The 19,459-nt window shown below is 40.6% G+C and overlaps 1 protein-coding gene across 1 annotated transcript in view; it reads left to right on the top strand.

The window, feature by feature from the left end:
- The window catches only part of WDR48 (WD repeat domain 48), a 40,406-nt gene extending 24,671 nt beyond the window's left edge, over window positions 1-15,735 (top strand). Inside the window, exons 9-18 of the mRNA XM_007945723.2 lie at window positions 395-497; window positions 1,374-1,471; window positions 5,194-5,301; window positions 5,826-5,922; window positions 6,416-6,511; window positions 9,245-9,350; window positions 10,275-10,362; window positions 12,684-12,760; window positions 14,359-14,551; window positions 15,640-15,735. Of these exons, the coding sequence (XP_007943914.2) occupies window positions 395-497; window positions 1,374-1,471; window positions 5,194-5,301; window positions 5,826-5,922; window positions 6,416-6,511; window positions 9,245-9,350; window positions 10,275-10,362; window positions 12,684-12,760; window positions 14,359-14,551; window positions 15,640-15,735 (1,062 nt within the window). The remainder of the gene's footprint in view (window positions 1-394; window positions 498-1,373; window positions 1,472-5,193; window positions 5,302-5,825; window positions 5,923-6,415; window positions 6,512-9,244; window positions 9,351-10,274; window positions 10,363-12,683; window positions 12,761-14,358; window positions 14,552-15,639) is intronic.
- The last annotated feature ends 3,724 nt before the right edge of the window (window positions 15,736-19,459 follow it).

Genomic DNA, 19,459 nt, shown 5'->3' on the forward strand with positions numbered 1-19,459 from the left:
AGGAAGTGGGAGGGGAGCTGTTGCATTGTGGTAAACTGTGGTCAATGACATGAGACAAAGGATATGTGAACAACTGTATGGAAAGTGAATTTGCTCTGTAAATCTTCACCCAAATCCCAATAAAAAATAATAGTAATAAAAAAAAAAAGATACATATCTTGTCTAAATTTTAATACGCCAATTGGAGACCAACCTCACTTTGCATGGAACAGTAGCCTGCTATTGTCCCCAATTTTCTTTGCAAAAGAACAACAAAGTATGGCTTAAGGATTGTTTTGATGATGTGGTTATGGGTTTTTTGTTTGTTCTTTAATAGTATTTTTCTTGACATTTCAAACAGATTGGTAAAGCTTGTAGAGTATGAAATGGTTAAATAGCAATTTTTTTTCTTTAGACATTGAAGGGAATTCATAATTTTAGAGCCTCTGGAGATTATGACAATGACTGCACAAATCCTATAACACCTCTTTGTACCCAACCTGACCAGGTTATTAAAGGTGAGTAAAGAAATTGGAAGGATATGGTACCTTTTATTGAAGTTAATTAAAGTTACTAAGAGATTGACAAAAACAAAGGAGGTGACTTTCCTTTAAATGAAATTCTGGTGTCAACAAAAGACAATAATATGTTGATTTGTTTTTAGTAGTAGAAAAACATATTTAAAAAAATCTATTTAGTGATTTTCAAAAGTGAGCTTTCGTGAGTTCCTCTTTTTGCCTAACATCAGAATAGTCATGGTCATGGTGAAGCCAACAGCTACTTCAAGAATGTATAGGGTATGATGTTGTCTTTTGACAAAGCCAGGAAAGATCAAATCTGATTCTAAAATTCTGTGAACTACAGCTGGGAGTGACAAAAACAACAAACACAAAAGCAAGTATGTTTTATGTCAGGGCTTGATATTAAAATCTTGTGACATTTCATCGATAATTTGTAGATGCCCATGCTGTTACCTTTTGAATACAGTATACATTCAGAAAGCATAAAAAGATGGGAGATGGGAGCAAAAGTTAATGAGAGGTGGGACCAATTCAGATTCCTGTCATCATTTTGACTTTTCCCAGTTTGTAAAACTGTTTGACCTCAACAGTTTTCCACTGTTAGCCCATTGGAATGAGGAACCCTTTAATCTGTAATCTGTTACTAAAATTTGACAGTTTTTTTTTTTTTTAAGAATACTTATATAAATGAACACAAATAGTTGATGGGCCTTAAATTACTTTATGTATTGATTGTATACACTTTGGTTTGCCTTTTCCTTTTTGGTAGGTAGTATGGTTTTTGTTCCTGTTACATGCCATTTAACAGTTATTGCCACATGTGAATTTAAATGTAGAATGATTGTTTACCAACTATGTCCTTTTTTCCTTTAGGAGGTGCTAGTATTATTCAGTGCCACATTCTTAATGATAAGAGACATATATTAACCAAAGATACCAATAATAATGTGGCATATTGGGATGTATTGAAGGTGGGTATCCTTTTGGATTAAATATAGGTCATTGAATTATGTGCTGCTTTGCTTTTCATTGTAAGGAAGAATACAAGATAACTAAGATAATATATAAATTAAGATTTAATTGCACTAATACTTTATTAGTGCTTTATGTATATTTTATTAATAATTACTTTATCATTAGAAGGGTAGATACCTTCTTATATGGATATTTGATAAGCCCATTGTTAATCTTTTTAAGCTATTTGAATAGAACCATTTTCTCCGGTCTTCTATGTCTTTTATGCTACCTTTCCTTAAAATGAGTTCACCAAGGGTTTACATCCTCGGCAGTATTGACACTTGGGCCAAATAATTCTTTGTTGAAGTAGGGGAGCTGTTCTGTGCATTATAGTATGTTTACCACCACCCTGACCTCTACCCACAGGTATCTGTAGTACTCCTACCCGAGAAGTGACAACCAAAATTGTCTCTATCTGGAGATGGGGATGGGGCAAAATCACCTCCAGTAGAGAATGACTACATTGCACAAAATAAATTTGACCGTTTCTTAGGGTTCACAGCCATCACTGGGAGCATCAGTTACGAGACTTGGCCATGATATGACTTCCTTTGGAACAGGTGCAATGCATTAAACTGTTCAGCCACATTATCAGTAGCACTGAAGAATGGGTAGGGAAACTGAAAAGTTAATATGCTTTTGTAACTATGACAAATGACCCTTAGTGTTGTTGGTATATTTTTTCATTTGTTCAACAAATATTTCCTGAATTGGATGAATACTATATGCAGAGTATGTTAAGAGCCAAGGTAACAGAATCATCTCTACCATGATCCTTTCTGGTAAAAGGGACAAGAGTGGGCAATATAAAAAGCTTTATATGTAAAGAATAAACAGATCATGGGATAGCTTATGGACCAGGGCAATTACAACTGGAAAAGTCAAGAGAACTTCATGGTGGAGAAATCATTTGAAAAAGGGCTTAAAAGATTCCAGCAGATGGAGAGTGAGAGGCCATTCAAGAAGAAAGTGAATGACAGAGGCACAGAAGAGGGTTGGTACATGCGTTTGCAGGGCAAGGTGAGCAGTTTAGTTTAATTGGAGACTGAGTACCAGGAAATAGAGTATAAGAATGAAAGCAGACATTCAGGGCATTTTCAAAAGATCCTGAATTGAAAAGTATATAATTAGCCTTTGTTTGGTACACCCTGAAGACTCTTGCATGATTTCAGAACAGGAAAATCCCACTATCAGAGCAGTAGTAATACATGTAATGGGAAAGTGGAACCTGGGAGATAGTTGTCTTAAGTATAATGATCTGGGAGATTTAACAGAAGAGACAGATGCTCGGCATATTATAAAGGAAGAATTGAAAAGGTCTGGTGTTTATTTGGGCGTCTGGTTTCAAGGAATGGATATTTACTTAAATTAACTTCATGAAATAAGGAATAAGATAAGTTCCTTACTGGGTTAAAGGACTGTCTCTGAATAGAATCCCTTGGCCTGACTTGTCACTCCTTGTGGGGTAGCTATGTGGGAAGTCACATTATGAAACAGTTTCTTGGTGAGCAACATGGCCTCCAAACAAGAAGCCTTAGTTATTTGAATGGAAAGTTTAATCAGAGCAGACTCCAAAAGTTTTTCTCTGTAATAGAGATATGCCTGGGAAGGGGGTGGGCATAGAAAGTCATTATTGTTTCAGAGAGGGGTTCAATGGGGACTAGGAGGATCCAGAGCAGCCCTAAGGACATCAGCAACAGGAATTCTTGATTTTTCACTTTGATAAAACCAAACCGAACTCATTGCCATGGAGTTGGATCTGACTCATAGCGACCTCTCCTTGGGTTTCCAAGGTGGTATCACTACGGAAGTAGATTGCCCAACCTTCCTTCCAAGGAGTGGCTGGTGAGTTTGAACTGCCAGCCTTCTGGTTAGCAGTCACATGTCTTAGGCACTATGCCTCCAGTTCATCACTAATGTAGCCTTACTGTCGCTGGGCTTTATTTCATGCTGCTCAGTACCTGATACTCTCTAGAATATCTAAGAAAATCTGGTCAGGCCAGCTGCTGTTTGAGAGTTGACATACTAATTTCCTGCTTATGGGCCAGATGTCCACTCTTGATCTAATTAACTGAGGCCTGAGTAGAGTCCTGCTATCTGAATGAGAGAGAGTTCTGCTTAGATAGGGCTCTCAGCTGGCATGTACCATGATTGGTATTTCTGTGTACCTAGCAATTTCTCATATCCAGACATTGGCTTCAAACTTTTGAGATCACATGATCAAGTGCAATAGACATGTTAAAGAGAAGTAGGGAAGTCAGGAGTATTCAGGAGCATAGACTCAGGAGATGGACAGAGCTGCATTCTAATCTTGGCTCTGCTGTCTATTAACCAAGTGATCAGGGACTATGCTGAACATCTCTACATCTTTGTCCTCCTACCAAGGAATGTACCTATTTCTTGGTAGATGTTGGAAGGATGTCTGAGAATTATTTAGCATAGTGCCTGACACATAATAAGTAGGAGGCAACATCAAAGGTATAAGGAGAGCAGAGAGTTGTAGGCACCTTACTTTGGAAACAAGAAATCCTGAGTAAGGTAATGATCCAGATGATGTTGGTGACTGCATGTACAGTGGCATTATTGTCAAGGAATTGAGAGGCTAACATGTCATATACATTGTCCATGTGGCTGTTAGTCATGTCCAGGATGAAAGCAAGAACTTGAGGTGATCTGCAAGACATTGAACCAGGCTCAAGTCTTCAGTGATTGAGGGAGCATAACCTTGAGGTTACTAGATGGCAGGGAGGAAAAGGGGTCCAGTTTACTGCAACTAAATGAATGGGTCTCAAAGAAATAGGAGTTCTTACATGGAGACCAAAAAAAAACAAAAAAACTGCTGTCTAGTCAGGTCCAACTCATAGCAACCCCTCCTTGGGTTTCCAAGGCAGTATCACTGTGGAAGTAGATTGCCCAATCTTCCTTCCGAGGAGTGGCTGGTGGGTTTGAACTGTCAGCCTTCTGGTTAACAGTCAAATGCCTTAGGCACTATGCCATCAGAGCTTCCCCCTATTTGGAGAAGGTGGCGTAATGGTCTCCATGTGGGATGTGGAAGAATAGGCAGTTTACCTTTGAGAAGACTAATGACGAAGTAGGACTCTCAGGAAAGGGCCAAGTTACTGCTCAGATGAGGTGGTAGGAACTGTTCTGTGCTGTGGTTCAGAATTGGGGTGAGCTATAATTTAAAATGCCACTTGGTGTCAGAGGCAGTTCAGTACATACTTTTGGGGAGCACATATATTTAGGGACTGAGAGAAGGAATAAGGGAAAGGTGTAATAGTCAAGAAAGAAAATCTTGTAAGTTGCTGCTTATGTTGTAGCTGTTTTCAGGGGGTAGCTTCTCAGTTCTCTCTTAAGTGGAGTTTTTTTGGTTTCCTTTCTTGAGTCATTTGACATTACTTTCAGATAAGTGTGCTGGTATGTTATATCAGTATCAGCAAAATTAAAATACAATTTCTGAAGAGGGAAAAAATGATATTTTGCATATTTAATTTTTTTAATTAAAAAATTTAGTAACAGCAGATAATTTTTATCTTAAAATGTTTGCCTTTAAATACCTGACCACATTCCTTTTGAAATGTATTGTGGATTCCATGTAGACCAATGTGCAAAATCAGAATGAAATCAGTTTACCCCTTCATATTGATAATCATCCTGTTTTCTTCTTCATGTGTAGGCATGTAAAGTTGAAGATCTGGGCAAAGTGGATTTTGAAGATGAAATTAAGAAAAGATTTAAAATGGTGTATGTGCCAAATTGGTTTTCAGTAGACTTAAAAACAGGGGTAAGTTACCAATTAATATTTGTGTCGTTTGAAATAGTTGAAACTTTGCAAATATAGCTCGTAATTAAGTGTTTAAAGAATCCTTTGTGTTTGAAGTGTGAAAGAAAAAAAATTGACGTTAGTACAAAATGCAGTTTAAATGCCCTTGGTATCTAAGTAAACTAAGTTGGAGGTGCATTGAATCATGTGAGGAATCCTGGTGGCACGGTGGTTAAAGCACTCAGCTGCAACCAGACAGTTGGTGTTTAGAACCCACCATCCACTCTGAAGGAGAAAGATAAGGCATTCTGCTCCCAAAAAGATATGGCCTTGGAAGCCCCATGGGGCAGTTCTACTCTCCTGTGGGCCGGAATGAAGTCAACAGCAATGGGTTTGGTTTTGGTGAATCCCATGAAGTACATGTTGGTTCCTGAAACTGTAGCATAGCACTTTAGTCAAATTGTACAAACAAACAAGGGCTTAAGAGATTTATTCAGAAGATGTATTTAAGTGGAATACCACTAACAATTTTTGTCTTTGGACAGATGTTGACTATTACTTTGGATGAGAGTGACTGTTTTGCTGCTTGGGTTTCTGCAAAAGATGCTGGCTTCAGCAGCCCTGACGGGTCAGATCCAAAATGTGAGTTTCAATATCTGCCTTCCCTTTCTCTCTCTGAAAGAGAAGGTGGATCTGTCCTGGTTTTCTGCTGTGTTCTTCATCTTTATAAGAGTTTTTCGTGTTGTTGATGAGATCCCTGGTGTGTATTCTCAAAAGAATATGACATACAGAAATACCTGATGTATCTAAATGTGGTCTCAGTGGTTTCATATGGAAATAATCTTTTAGAGAATGCAGTTCCTCAGTTTTTGTTGGTTGTGTTTTAAAGAATGATGATATCTAAAGGGCCAAACAGAATATCATCATTGCTTTAAATATTCTAAGATAAAACTTAACAGACTGCAAAATCTTTGAAGTCTTGATTTAAACATCACTGGCATTGGGTTAAGAATTTAAATTATCAGAATATATGGAACCTTGTAATTTTTATTTCTTTACCTCTGTGTTTAGGTTAAAACTAACTCTGTTTCCCATTTCTTTTCTTTTGAATTATTATTATTATTTTTTTTTGCAGTGAACTTAGGAGGACTTTTACTTCAGGCACTCCTAGAATATTGGCCTAGAACACATGTGAATCCAATGGATGAAGAAGAAAATGAAGTAAACCATGGTTAGTGTTTTTATATCAAGATAATGAATTAAAAGTTAGTAAGAGTCTTAAGACTGTTAGCTCTTTTAAGCATGATTGTAAGCATTTGCTAAAACAGGACATATTAAATATTTGTAGGGTTACCATTTATTGCACTCCCATCCACATTGCAATTAAGACTCTCCATCCATATTTAACCAGGAGTGAGATTCTGAAAGCAGACTATCTTCTTGTATAAGTTCAAATAGCAGTACAACTGCTCAAGATAGATACAGTAAACTGTATATTCAAGTGACCTTTGTCCTTAAAGGCAGTCACCTTAGTAGACTTATCCAAAGATATTTCTCCAGAGTGCCTGTGGATCTTCTGGATTTACCTCCAAAGCTAACTAATAAGCTGCACCACAAAACCATGTTTGTCATTGTATAGCCATTCTTCATGTTAGTCTGAAATACTGGATTATCTAGCCTGACGATCTGTCTGATCTTAGCTCTGAATGTTTTAAAAAATTAAATTCCAACTCAGAAGTAGCAGGTTAAGTGTAAGGGTAGGTGTGTGAAGAATTAATGTCATTGAGGACATTCAAAAGGTATGCATGCCATAAGAAGTGGCAGTAACCATCTTGTGCAGCAGAGTATGTTTTAAATTTATGAATTTGGATCAGTTTTATTAAAGAAAGGGGGAGAAAAAAAGAACTCAGAATTACACAGCTCCTGTGTAACTTAACGCTGAGAATCATTTGTCAAAGGCTTACCCCGCTGACCATCAGGAGTGGACAGGAACGATGAGGCCCTCATGCCAGGGACTTTGTTCCAGCAGACTGATTGATCCATAATAGTTTTTGGAATTTATATCTCTTTTGTGAGGATAACATGCTTCCCTGAGAGCCAGTCTTGTAATGAAGCCTATCAGAGACAGGCCCCTGACCCTACCCAAGAAAAACTACCCAAGGTGGTTTTTCTTTTATGTCAGCTGGCCCATTTCACTCCCTTTCAGAATTGTACAGTGGACTGTGAGCCAGAGAAACTGTAATGGCAAGATCCCTCCACAGAGGGCCAGGAAACCTAGGCTGTGGTGTGGGCTCTGCCACTTATCAGCTGAGTAGCTGTGGGCAGATCGTTTTCCTATTCTCAGCCTGTCCTTCTCTGTCTGTAACACAAGGTTAAAAAGGATGCCCTCAGAGGCTCAGACAGACACCATAAGGATTAAGTAATCAAAACCCAATGGTACAGTCAGCACCCCATGGACCCATGCCTTAGGGAAGAGCATTGAGGGAGTAAGGAAGAAGTCATAGGAAACTCTAAATCATGCTTAAAACCAGACTGCCATGGGAAAGGCAGGGCCAGTCCTGTCCACCTTTGGTTAGAGCTCAGGACTCTATGCACCACTTGTCTGGTAATATGCTGCACTTGTACCCTACACAGTGCCTCCCCGCCCATACTTAACTGTTGCTTGGGTTATGCTTGTTGAACAACTCAAGTATTCAGAGGCTCTTGGCAAGTTCAGGTGAGGGTAATAAAGATAAGTGGGCATGGACCCTGTCCTCTAGAACTGATATTCTGAGAGAACAGAGTTACAGTATTTACATAAAATACTGTGGGATGAGATGGAAATGTTGGGTGGTACAGGAGAGGTTCTGAAAGTGCTGTAGGATTTCAGAGGGTGAGATTGCTTCCAGTCTGATTAGGGAACTCTTCATGAATGAGGTGGTTCTTGAGTTGGGGTCATTATCATCATTTGTAGCTGCACTTGGGCCAAAAGATTACAAACAAAGCAGACTGGAGATGAAATCTTCAGAGAACAACAAAAATGAGATTATGGCCTCTTTAAGAATTTTGTTTTTCACTAATAACCTCTACTTTGACTGCCATTGAACAAAAATTCATGTTTTTGCCCAAGAAATTCTTCTAAGCTTCTGTTTATCTTCGTTTCCTAATGCTGCTATAACACAGATGCCACAAGGGTGTGAATTTAAAGAACAGAAATTTATTTTCTCACAGTTCAAGAGGCTAGAAGTCAGAGCCTGGTGGAACCACTGAGACTATGGCCCCTAGCTGCCCTTCAGGTCTGGAATTGAACCCACACCTGTGGCTTCCAGCCAAACAAAAGACAGGCATATGAGTTGATCATTTACCTGAGGTAGATACAGTCCTTGGAGAGAACAATCATGGGAGAAAGAAGGGCTATTTGTACACAGGGAGACAGCTCAGAGGGCAGGAGTGCATGGAGGTAACTATCGGGAGGAGAGCTGTTGCCTTGTCAATGTCATGAGACAAAGTGAACTGCTGTATGGAAAGTGAATTTACTCTAAATTTTCACCCAAATCACAATAAAAAAATAATAATAATATTAAAAAAAAAAGAAAGAAAGAGGCTAGAAGTCTTAGCTTATTGTATATATTTTGGGGGGTACACAATTCAATCCATAACAGTGTTCCACCAAAGAAAGTAGATATTCAATTATGAACAGGTAGACCTAGATCTCCCTATAGCTGAGGTGGTGGATTGTGTTTTTGTTTCAAATATGACATATCTTTCATGCTCCAATTGTAGTCATTTCTTTCCGAGTACATCGAGGTGCCATGTTTCTTATTTTCAGGAATTTAACTTTGGTTTGTTTTTTACCCTTTATTTCTGACTCTGGCTGACTCATAGGACTTTTAAAATCTTACACTGCTTGAAGTCTATAAAAATAAAATGTTTAGAATCTATGATTTTAACTCTAACTCTGGATACTAACACCCTTTTTTCCTAGTAAATGGGGAGCAAGAGAACCGAGTGCAGAAGGGAAATGGGTATTTTCAAGTGCCCCCACACACACCCGTGATCTTTGGTGAAGCTGGAGGCCGCACACTGTTCAGGTATGGACAGAGCGGGCCAAGGCCCCAACTGAGAATACATCCTATTTGCTAAGAAGTATTGATTCAAACAGATGGTGAAAGTTGTTACTAATTTCTAGGGATGTTCGGGATTTGGAAGCTTTTCCATCTCCATGAGATAGTTAAGTGTGTGATGCTATTAGATGGCATTTAAATTGATAGTTCACTCTCTAGTGTTAGAATGAGGTAGATGCATGCCTTCCCTTGAGGCAGCTTCTCTGGTGGTTTCTGCAGGAAATCATCACTTTCTCTCACTTTGCCAGCATGACTGCCAGGGTTAGGAGCAAGTGGCAGCATCGCTGGAAGTCCCTGCCCACAGGAGAGTTCAGAGTAGGGAACTTCCCTCAGGCTAGGCCAGGCAGGATGGGCTGGGGTGCCAGTCATTCCTTCATGGGCCCAGCCTGGACTGTCTTCATCTGTAAGTTGCCAGCAAGGCCCTGGTAGAACCAGGAGGGAGAGCTTACCAGAGTCTCCTCTAGGTTTTGTAAGTAAGAAAAAACCTTGTTTTGCCTTTGAGCATAGAAGTGTCCTCCCTTATGATAATTTTCGAGAATATGGTCACCAAAAATATCCTTACCTCATCATTGAATGGAGAGGTGCATGCCATCCATGTTCTGTAGCACTTGCCCTTTCTGAAGTACTTTTGCCTATTGCCCAGGTTTCCTGTCATCACCCAAGGGCTCAGAGAGGCAGCTAGAGCATATACCTGGCCTTGGAATCTGCAGGCCTACGTTTTAGAGCCCACTCTCCCTTTTGGTTGGATGAGTCATTCTGCCTGGTTGTACTGTCACGTGGGGGTTATCCTGGAAGAACTCTATAAAAGAGTCCCTCCCTCTAATGTTTGTTGACGGTGATTTTGCCATCTCTGCTTGTTGTGTCACTTAAGACCTGATGGATTTTGTTTAGGCTGCTCTGCCGAGATTCCGGGGGTGAGACTGAGTCCATGCTTCTTAATGAGACGGTACCACAATGGGTAATTGACATCACTGTGGATGTAAGTGGCCTCCACTCCCACTATGCCTTGTTATTTTTTCCAAATCATGAAGGAAATTAAGAAATGTCTTAGACTGTATATTCTTAACCTCTTAATAAAAACTAGACTGCCAAGTGGAATCCTCATCTGCTTCCCTCCAGTTCCAAAGTTGCAGAAAAAGTATTGAGCGTTGCTTACATACCTTTGTCTATCTTTATTGGGTTTTAATTATAAAAATAATACATGGTTACTAGAGAAAATAATAAATGAATAAAGTGAAACTTCCATCCCTTCCCCAGTCACTCCTCTCTCATTCACTCCCCATCCCGCTCCCCATAGTTAACAACTATTAATAGTGCCCTGCATAGCCTTCAATACTTTTCTATGCATACACAAGCATATCTTATTTGTCTGTATATGTATATGTATAGTTACTTTTATTTTGCACAAAAACTCAGACATACTATTCAGCATCTTGTTTTTTCCACTTAAAAATCTATCTCAGACATCTTTTCATGTCTGTACATATGGATTATTTCTTTTTAATGACTGCATAATTATTCTACTATATAAATGTACCATAATTTATTTAATTAGTTCCCTATTAATGGACATTTAGTCTGTTTCCAGTGTTTTCTATTACAAACAATGCTGTAGTGAACATCCTCGTACATATATCTTTGTGTACTTTTTAGGATAAATTCCTAGAAGTGGAATTGCTGGATCAAAGGGTATGCACATTTTAAATTTTGATAGATACTGCCAAATTGCCCTTCACAAAGGGTGTACCAGATTACACTGTCACCAACAGTGTACAACTGTCCATTTCCCCATACCCTCACCAATGCTGGATACTTTTCATCTTTACTAAAAGCTAGGCAAATATCATCTCATAGTTTTAATGTGGATTTTTAAAAAATTTATAGTGAGGCTAAGCATCTTTTCATATTGGCCATTTGTATTTCTTCTGTGAATTGCCTACTTACAGTCTTACTCATTTTTCTATTGGCTTGTCTTTCTTACTGATTTATAGGACTTGTTTATGTTGAATATTAACCCTTTGACTATTATCTGTGTCTCTCAATTGAATTTTTACTTTGTTCATGGTGTCTTTTTCCAGGCAAAAGGTATTAATCTTTATGTAATTAGATTGATTTTTTTATGGCTTCTGAGTTTCATGTCTTGCTGCTTAGGTATTTTCCACTCCAAAATAGACTTCTCCATTCTCCTGTAGTACCTTTATAATTTTTTTGTGTCTAGATCTTTACTAGAATTTATTGTTCTATTGGATGTGAGGTAGAATTCTAACTTTTTCCAGAGGGATAGCCAGTGTCTCAACAGTTTATTGAATAATCTATCCTTTTTCTACTAATTTGAAATGCTGTCTTTATCATATACTGAATTTCTGTATACACATGGGTTCGTTTCTGGACTCTCTTATGTGCTGTTGTATATTCCTGAAGCCTGTGAAAAGAGATTTAATCTCTGGAACCTTCAGCAAGTGTGTTTTCTGTCCCAGATAAGTCTCTAAGAACTTAAAGCCAGTGTGACATCCAGTGGCTATTCCATAGTCTTCCTATATCTGAGCTCCCGATAAGCCACTACTTCCTTTGAGTGTGAAACTCACCTGGGATGGCATTGCTGACTTTAGGCCTATGACTTATTTCTGAGAGGAGACATCCAGGCAGGATATGACATTATCCGTGAGGCTCGGAGGGGATTGATACCCAGAGAAAAAGGATGGCCAGTTAATTTCATTCTTTCTCTAAGTATGTGGTTTACTTCCTGATAGACATCTAGGTGGTTGGCTCAACTTTTCATTCTTGTTTAAACCTTTGACCTCACTCTATCAGTCAGAGGGAAAGGAAATGGGAGAACCTAATTGGCCTTTTCAGTTGGATGGTGGGCCTCACCGGCATAGAAGTATATAGCTTTGCTCAAAGGTGCATGCTGTGGGTTTCCCTCAAGTTGCTGAATTTTTTGTTTGAGCTCTTAGGTATCAGTCCCAATATTTTAATGTAGAATTGAGATTTTGGTTTGTATGACTTAAAAAATTCAAGTTTATTTCTCTGTAATACCTCGTACTGTTATTTGAGGAAAGCCCTGTCTTCCTATTTCCAGTTGCCACTGCCATTACACATAATTTGTCTGTACAGTTCTTTTATTATTAAACTGTTAAAGTTTTCTGATGAATTTTCTCTAATTTGAATTTATGATATTGCATAGAAAGTAGTATTTGACTGTAAAAACCTAGTATTTGTACGGCACATTTTCCTATTGATATTATTTTAGTTAATCAACTAATAGGAACTGTTACACCTTTTTAACTTCTAATATTTCAGAAAAATATGCCCAAATTCAACAAAATTCCTTTCTACCTCCAACCTCATGCATCTTCGGGAGCAAAAACCTTAAAAAAGTAAGTAACTGTAGTATTATATGTTCCTTGATCTAGTTAATTACCAGAGAGAGTTCTTATTCCCTGTGATTGCTTTTATAGCAAAAAAGGCAAGTATTAGATCTAAGACTGATTTTGCAATATTGAAAGTTTATAAGTTTAAACATTTACCAAGTGCTTTTACTGTGTGGTAGGCTACAGGTATTTAGAAATAAATAAGACATGGATTTTGTCTCCTGCCACAATTCGTAGCCTATGACACATTCTGTGTATAACTGCTTCTGTGGTGACTTAGGGTATGATGAGAATGGGGTACAGAAATGAATTTTTGACTACAGCTTTCCAGAAAGGCATGCTGTAGGGAATAGCTTTGACCTGGATATGTAAAGGGTAGGTAGAACTTCAAAACACAAATATTACAGGCCCATTGCAGGAATGCCTAGGAAAGAAGGGAGGAGGTGGAAAGAGAGCTGTTATGGGGATTGCAGTCAATGTCATGAAACAAAATGTGTGTGAATTGCTGTATGGAAAATGAATTTGCTCTGTAAATTTTGATCCAAATCACACAAAAAAAAGTTTTAATAAAGAAAAAAGGCGTCTTAGAGGCCCATGAAAGAGTTTGATCGGGGGTGTAGAAGTGAGAGTATGCATAAGATACTAGAAATTAGTGAGGACCAGGGTAGCTGGACCATAGACTGGAGAGGCAGGGTCCACTGGGATTAAGTCAGGAAAAAGAATCAGTGGTCTCGGGGCCAGTAGTTTGAACAGCAGGGGTGTAACCTAGGGAGAGGCTCAAGACAAGGAGACCTGAGAGAAGAATTTTAGGAATCTAGGAACAGGTTGTTGAACTGTGAACGATAAGTATATTCTAGTTAGCCATTAAGGCTAATTTAAATCCCTTTTTAATGTAAATTTCCAAACAAAACAAAAAGAATAGGATAATGAACCCTCTTGACCCGTCAAACTGCTTTTGTAAACACTTGGCTTGATGTTGCCTCATTTGTACCTCTTCCTACTTGCCCACTCCCCACCACTTCCCATTCATGTGCACTTGTACATACTGAATTACTTTAAAGCAAGTCTTAGACATTACTTCAGTGTCAGTTTAATGACTGAAGTTGAAAATGGCTTTTGGAGTTTGAGCCTAAGCTGCTTGAATTGACCATCCTTGACTGACATTGGAGATACAGGAGTAGACTTGAGAGTGAAGAAGTTGATGAGTCTAGTTTTGGGCTTGGAGAGTTTGGCATGCCTGTGGGACATCTAACTGGAGCTCAGGCAAGAGGTTGACAATTGGGGTCTAGGCTGTGGAGTCATCTGCTCCCAGGTGTTTTTTGAAGGCATGGCAGAGCTGACTCAGGGAGAAATGGGCACCAAGAGCATTGGACCCTACATAAGCATTGGGATGCCTTCTCCAAGTCATGTTTCCTACTTTTCAGTGGCTGTTTAGTTTGCCCATGCTCTGGAAAAATTTTTAAGGGACATAAAAGCCATGTATTGGTTCTTGTTTCTGTGGTATGTTTTATCTTTATATAATGCTAACACCAAAGGAAAATAACATGGAAAAGATGTTATCTAGTGATATCCCTGATAACATAATCTGCCTTTACTTCTTACAGAGATAGACTCTCTGCTAGTGACATGCTCCAGGTCCGGAAAGTAATGGAACATGTTTATGAGAAAATCATCAACTTGGATAATGAGTCTCAAACCACTAGCTCTTCTAATAATGAAAAACCAGGAGAACAGGAAAAAGAAGAGGATATTGCTGTGTTGGCAGAGGAGAAAATTGAACTTTTGTGCCAGGACCAGGTGAGTGGATTTGAGAACCACAGCCTCGATTTTTTTTTTTTTATTATTTTTAAAGTGCTGCTGGTATTGAGAAATAGTTACGTAATAGAGTGTGATTATGGTTCCCAAATCTATTACCTGAGGGACTTGTGCTTTTAGAGAAGGCCTAAAGAGCCCCTCCTTTCTGAGGTTCTGTGTGGAGAAGCTCTTCAGCCTACCCTACTTACAGAGATTTAAATGCACATATAGACAAATGTGAATATACAGGTGCTTTTTTTTTCTGATAAGAGTTGGTCAGTCTCAGCCAGGGCTTCAAACCAGTTCAGTCATGGCCAACAAAGCAAAACTAGAACAGACCTGAATTTTTAAAATTTGGGTAATCTGGAACAATAACAGCAACTGCAAAAATTACAAATCAAAGCCCTGGAATGGGACACTCAGGAGAGGCGCAGTGCGCCCTTTCAGGTCCCTAATGTGTGAGGTTGGATTATTGGTAGGACTGAGGATAGTGACACACATTCAACCGTAGAGCAGTTGGCCCCCATCTTTGAGCAGGGCACAACTGTTTGCTCAAAATCTCATGGGCAAGAGATTTGGCTGATAGGCACATAAACTGCCCTTGTTTTCTAAGAGGGAGATTAAGTTTCTGGCAGGGTTTCAACCCATAATTTTTCCCATTCCTGGTATCATTCTGGTTCACCCAGATTTTAAAAATTCCTGTCTGTCCCAGTTTTGTTTCCTCAGCCATGACTGAACTGGGAAGAACTGTTTTCAAAGCCCTGGTCTCAGCCTGAGGAGAAACACATGTGGTCTTGACTGGCAGGGCACCATCTACCATGTTAGTTTAAGATGGAGGTAGGCAGAGAAGTGACAGAGCACTTTTAAATCAAGATACACACAAGGTGTTTCTTCAGAGGGATGACTGAAGGATGGCCAGGGTTTCTGGCATGGCTGCATCAGCTGCACAGTTGTTCCCTGTGTCCAGTCTCATGCATGGAAGCTGTGTCAGCAAGAGCAGGCTGCCAAGGTGGGTGGGGAGGGAACAAGCTGAATTAGCAATACAGGTTTTAGAGTTTAGAGACTTACTGTTTTTATTTTTTGCTATTCAGGTTTTAGATCCAAATATGGACCTTCGAACCGTGAAGCACTTCATATGGAAGAGTGGTGGTGACCTCACCCTCCATTACCGGCAGAAGTCAACGTGAAGGGTGGGCCAGTGCTCCTGGGTATTCATTTACTGACCTTCCTCTGTGGCCCCAAGAGTAGTCCTAGGAAGCCCATTGAGCCCCCATGGGAGCAAGACTTCTAATGGCCGATTTGGTATGGACCAGGATTATCTTTCAATTGAAGTGACTAATTGAGATGTAATATAGAAACCAGTCTCCATGTGTAGATTAAGCTGTCCCCAGGGAGGCAGAATATGACAGCAGAGGACCTCTTCAAGTAGACTTGTCTTGTGAGATATACAGAGAACCGATGACAGGCCAGTGCAGACTTTGCTTCCTCCTTTTGTTTTCAAAGGACCTTATCTTTGTCTGTCAGCACATGTTAAAGACACATTGGTCGGGCCACATCTGTCACTGTGTTTCAAATATAGTTCCAGCCTACACGCTCTGTAGCTTTTCTAAGAGTACATTCCATTCATGCAGTACCTATGAAGGCTTTTTCCAATTTTGTCATAAAAACAAAAAAATCAAATTGTTCTCACCATTTAAAGACAGTTATTTTAATGGGAATTTGCTGCTGCACAATTCGAGAGCCAGCCCATTTCATAATAAATGATAACAGTTGGGCTTGTTTTTAATACTGCATCTCAGATGTGTTCTGTAGGAAGAGCTGTTGAATTTCCAGGTGCTGGATCACAGCATGTTGACTGCCAGGCCGAGCCACGCCGATGCCGCAGCCCACACAATGCCCTGGGCTGTGCGGCAGCTGCAGGGAAGCACAGCTGTCTCACTCCTTCTGCACTGTGTCCAGCTTTATTTATGGGCAAAGCCAGCTGACGCCCCAGATTCTTGCTCTGGGTGAGCAGCCTGACACTGTCAAAACTTAAGAACATTCTGAAATTTTAATTTCATTGGAATGCTACCTAAAATTTATGGTGTCAGAGTAAAGAGGTATCATAGTGACTTGATTTGATATTCATATCCTGGAAGTATACATATTTGTTTTTCCAAAGTTTTATATGCAGGTTTTTGTTGTACCTGTATCCAGATCTTCTTTTCACTGTTCTTTCTAACAATTTAAAGCTTTCATAGAGTCATTTGGATCTTGTACAGAATATAACTTATTGGGGATAAACACTTTAACTTTTGGCAGAAAAAATACTTTGGATTCTCCCCAAGGTCATTTGTATTTGGAATAGATCAATGGTTCACCCCGTAAAACCACATAAGATAAGCCGCCTATACAAAGCCAGAAGCACAAGTGCCTTCACAGGGCAGTTTTTTCCAGTCCAGTTGCCTCCCCAGCTTGTGTGCGGCCTGTCCCCACAACGGCAGGGCTAGGGAGGGGGCCGGGGAAGGTTCTTCCTTTTCTACATCACCACAGGTTCAGCTGAGGGCAGCTGATGGGCCTGGGTCCAGATGATCCTATTTAAGACATTCTGATCCGCACAGCTGCAGAGACAGGGTTCCCTCACTGCTGGTCAGCTTTCTGTAGGAAGTAGGCAGGTCATGGCCTCCTGCACTTTGAAGAAGTGAGCAAAGACATGGCCACGTTTCCAGTGAGATGAAATGGTCTTTCTCCCTTCTGCAGAGAGTAACTTGGCTTCTTTTTTTAAAAGTCCTTTCTATGTATCTGTTGGATACAACAGTGCACTTTTGGCGCACATTTTTTAGCAATAGTTATGAATTAATGGCAGAAAAACCAACCCCACAGATATCGTAACTCATTTACCAGCTCTCCATTGTTTGCACAAGGGGCCCTTGAGGTAGAGGAGTGGGTTCTGCTGGGTGATTGTGCCCTCTGTGCCGAACCTTGAGGGGCAGCCAGGCTCCCTTCCCATCATCGAACTGACCCCAGCATGGTTTTTTTTTTCTTTCCCAGTCAAACCAATAATGCAATTTCCAGAAAATCTGTCAGTCTGCAATGCCAAAAGGGTAAAAATATGTATTTCACAGTTGTATAGAATAAAGGCTTTAGTTAAAATATTTCATAGTACACATTTATTTTCTTCACTTGTCATTTTCCTTAATTACAGAGAAATTAAAAAACCTGGTTTCACATTCACCCTGTGAATAGTTAGCACTGATGTCCATTTTATCTCCTAGTTTATGTTGGGGTGGGGAGTGGAAGAGGAAAGAACCAGAACCTTTTGGTGAAGGCAACTTTGGGTCAGACTGCCAGGTGACAGTTAAGGGAAGCTGGCCTCAGAACAGTCCTGTGGCAGTTCTGTTCTACTTCCTGGATTCCTGCAGATAGACTGGGCTCCCAGTCAGTTCAAGAACCATAGTCTAGCACTGGCCTTGGACACAATGCCTCACTGTTCTGCAGGCTTATTGGCTGCTCTGATAGGCTTGACAAGGGCTTACTTTGAATGTAGTCGTGGTGCTTAAAATTTGAGGTGTTCACTAATTTGGGCTCTCCCTCCAAGTACTTGGTCTGTGCTCCACCATATGTACTGCAGAGCAGGCAGTCCTTGTCCTGTGGACCTAACAGAGCTCCTGAGTTCCTGTTAGTACAGACATGACACATCAAGATGTCAAAGTGGGACATCCAACTGGGAAAAGGCTAGAAGACGAGGCCACTTTCATAGTTAGCAAGGTGTGTGGGAAGGTGAGGGGCCTAGCCAGGGCAGCAGAGGACGTCAGGTGGTGGGCAGCCATCCCTAGATGGAGCCCTCCCTGCAGGAGTGGCACAAAGCAGAAGACCCAGCCTAGCCTTGCAACGCCTCCAAAGGCACTTGGGGATAGGGTAGGGTAGGGGAAGCGGCCTCCCTCTTGGTGAAGGCTGTTACCCACTCATTTTCTTGTCCCGGTTCCCCCATGGAGTGGGGCTGTGTATGAACACATCCAGTAAGATAGATAACTGTGTGAGTTTGTTTATGGTGAACGTGAAAGAATTTGCAACTTTCATTCATTGGGGCTGGGCTGGCTGCCTCATCGGTTTAGAAATTTATTGTTGTATAGATTGGGAGCTGACAGGTTGCCACTGGGGGTTACAGGTCTGTGGCTGATAGGCTCTGGGGAAGAAGGAACATCATGGTCCAGGTGGATCTATGCTAAAGAGCCAGGATTTATGCACACAAACCCCGGGAGGGGTGAGCAAGTACCCTGCTTTTCTCCTCCAACAGTGACTGGCATGCATTGGCTGGACTGAGCCAGTGGTGACTAGAGTGGCACAGGGGTGAGGACACATGACAGAAGTGCACTGAAATCAGTGTTAGGGCTCAGGGATCCGTATAGTTTGGGGGTTCCTTCTGGTACGCTAGCTGTGCAGGAACAACCAAGACAAGCCCTACAGAGCAATCCATCAAACATTCCACATTGACTCCTTGCTTCCCCTCATCCCATCCTCCCACCTGATCATGCCTGGACCCTGCCGCCTTCTGGGCAGCCACAATAATCAAGTCACAGGACTTGGAGGTGCACGGCAAAAAGATGCCATCCCCCAAGGCCTTCTGCCACTACCCACCCAAGCTCCAAGCCCCACATAAGCAGCAAAGAATCCTTTCCCTCCAACACCAGCTCCTGTACAAAATATTTAATCTGGGTGATGCTCCTAGCCCTCTATCACACCAACAGGACTCATCTAGGTACCCTCCAGTGCCCAATTCTCCAAAACTAGGACCATCAAGCAGAGTGAATGCTTGGGGGGTCATTTGGAGACCAGAAACAGGATACAAAAGTGCCCCCAGCAACAGCAGTCTGCACATCATTGGCCTAGGCCCCAGGGGATGCCATCAGGGATCTGTCCCAGCCCAGGGCA

The sequence above is a fragment of the Orycteropus afer genome, unplaced genomic scaffold, assembly GCF_000298275.1.
Source record: "Orycteropus afer afer isolate SDZICR_OR568_19922 unplaced genomic scaffold, OryAfe1.0 scaffold00142, whole genome shotgun sequence".
In the NCBI taxonomy this organism is placed as follows: domain Eukaryota; kingdom Metazoa; phylum Chordata; class Mammalia; order Tubulidentata; family Orycteropodidae; genus Orycteropus; species Orycteropus afer.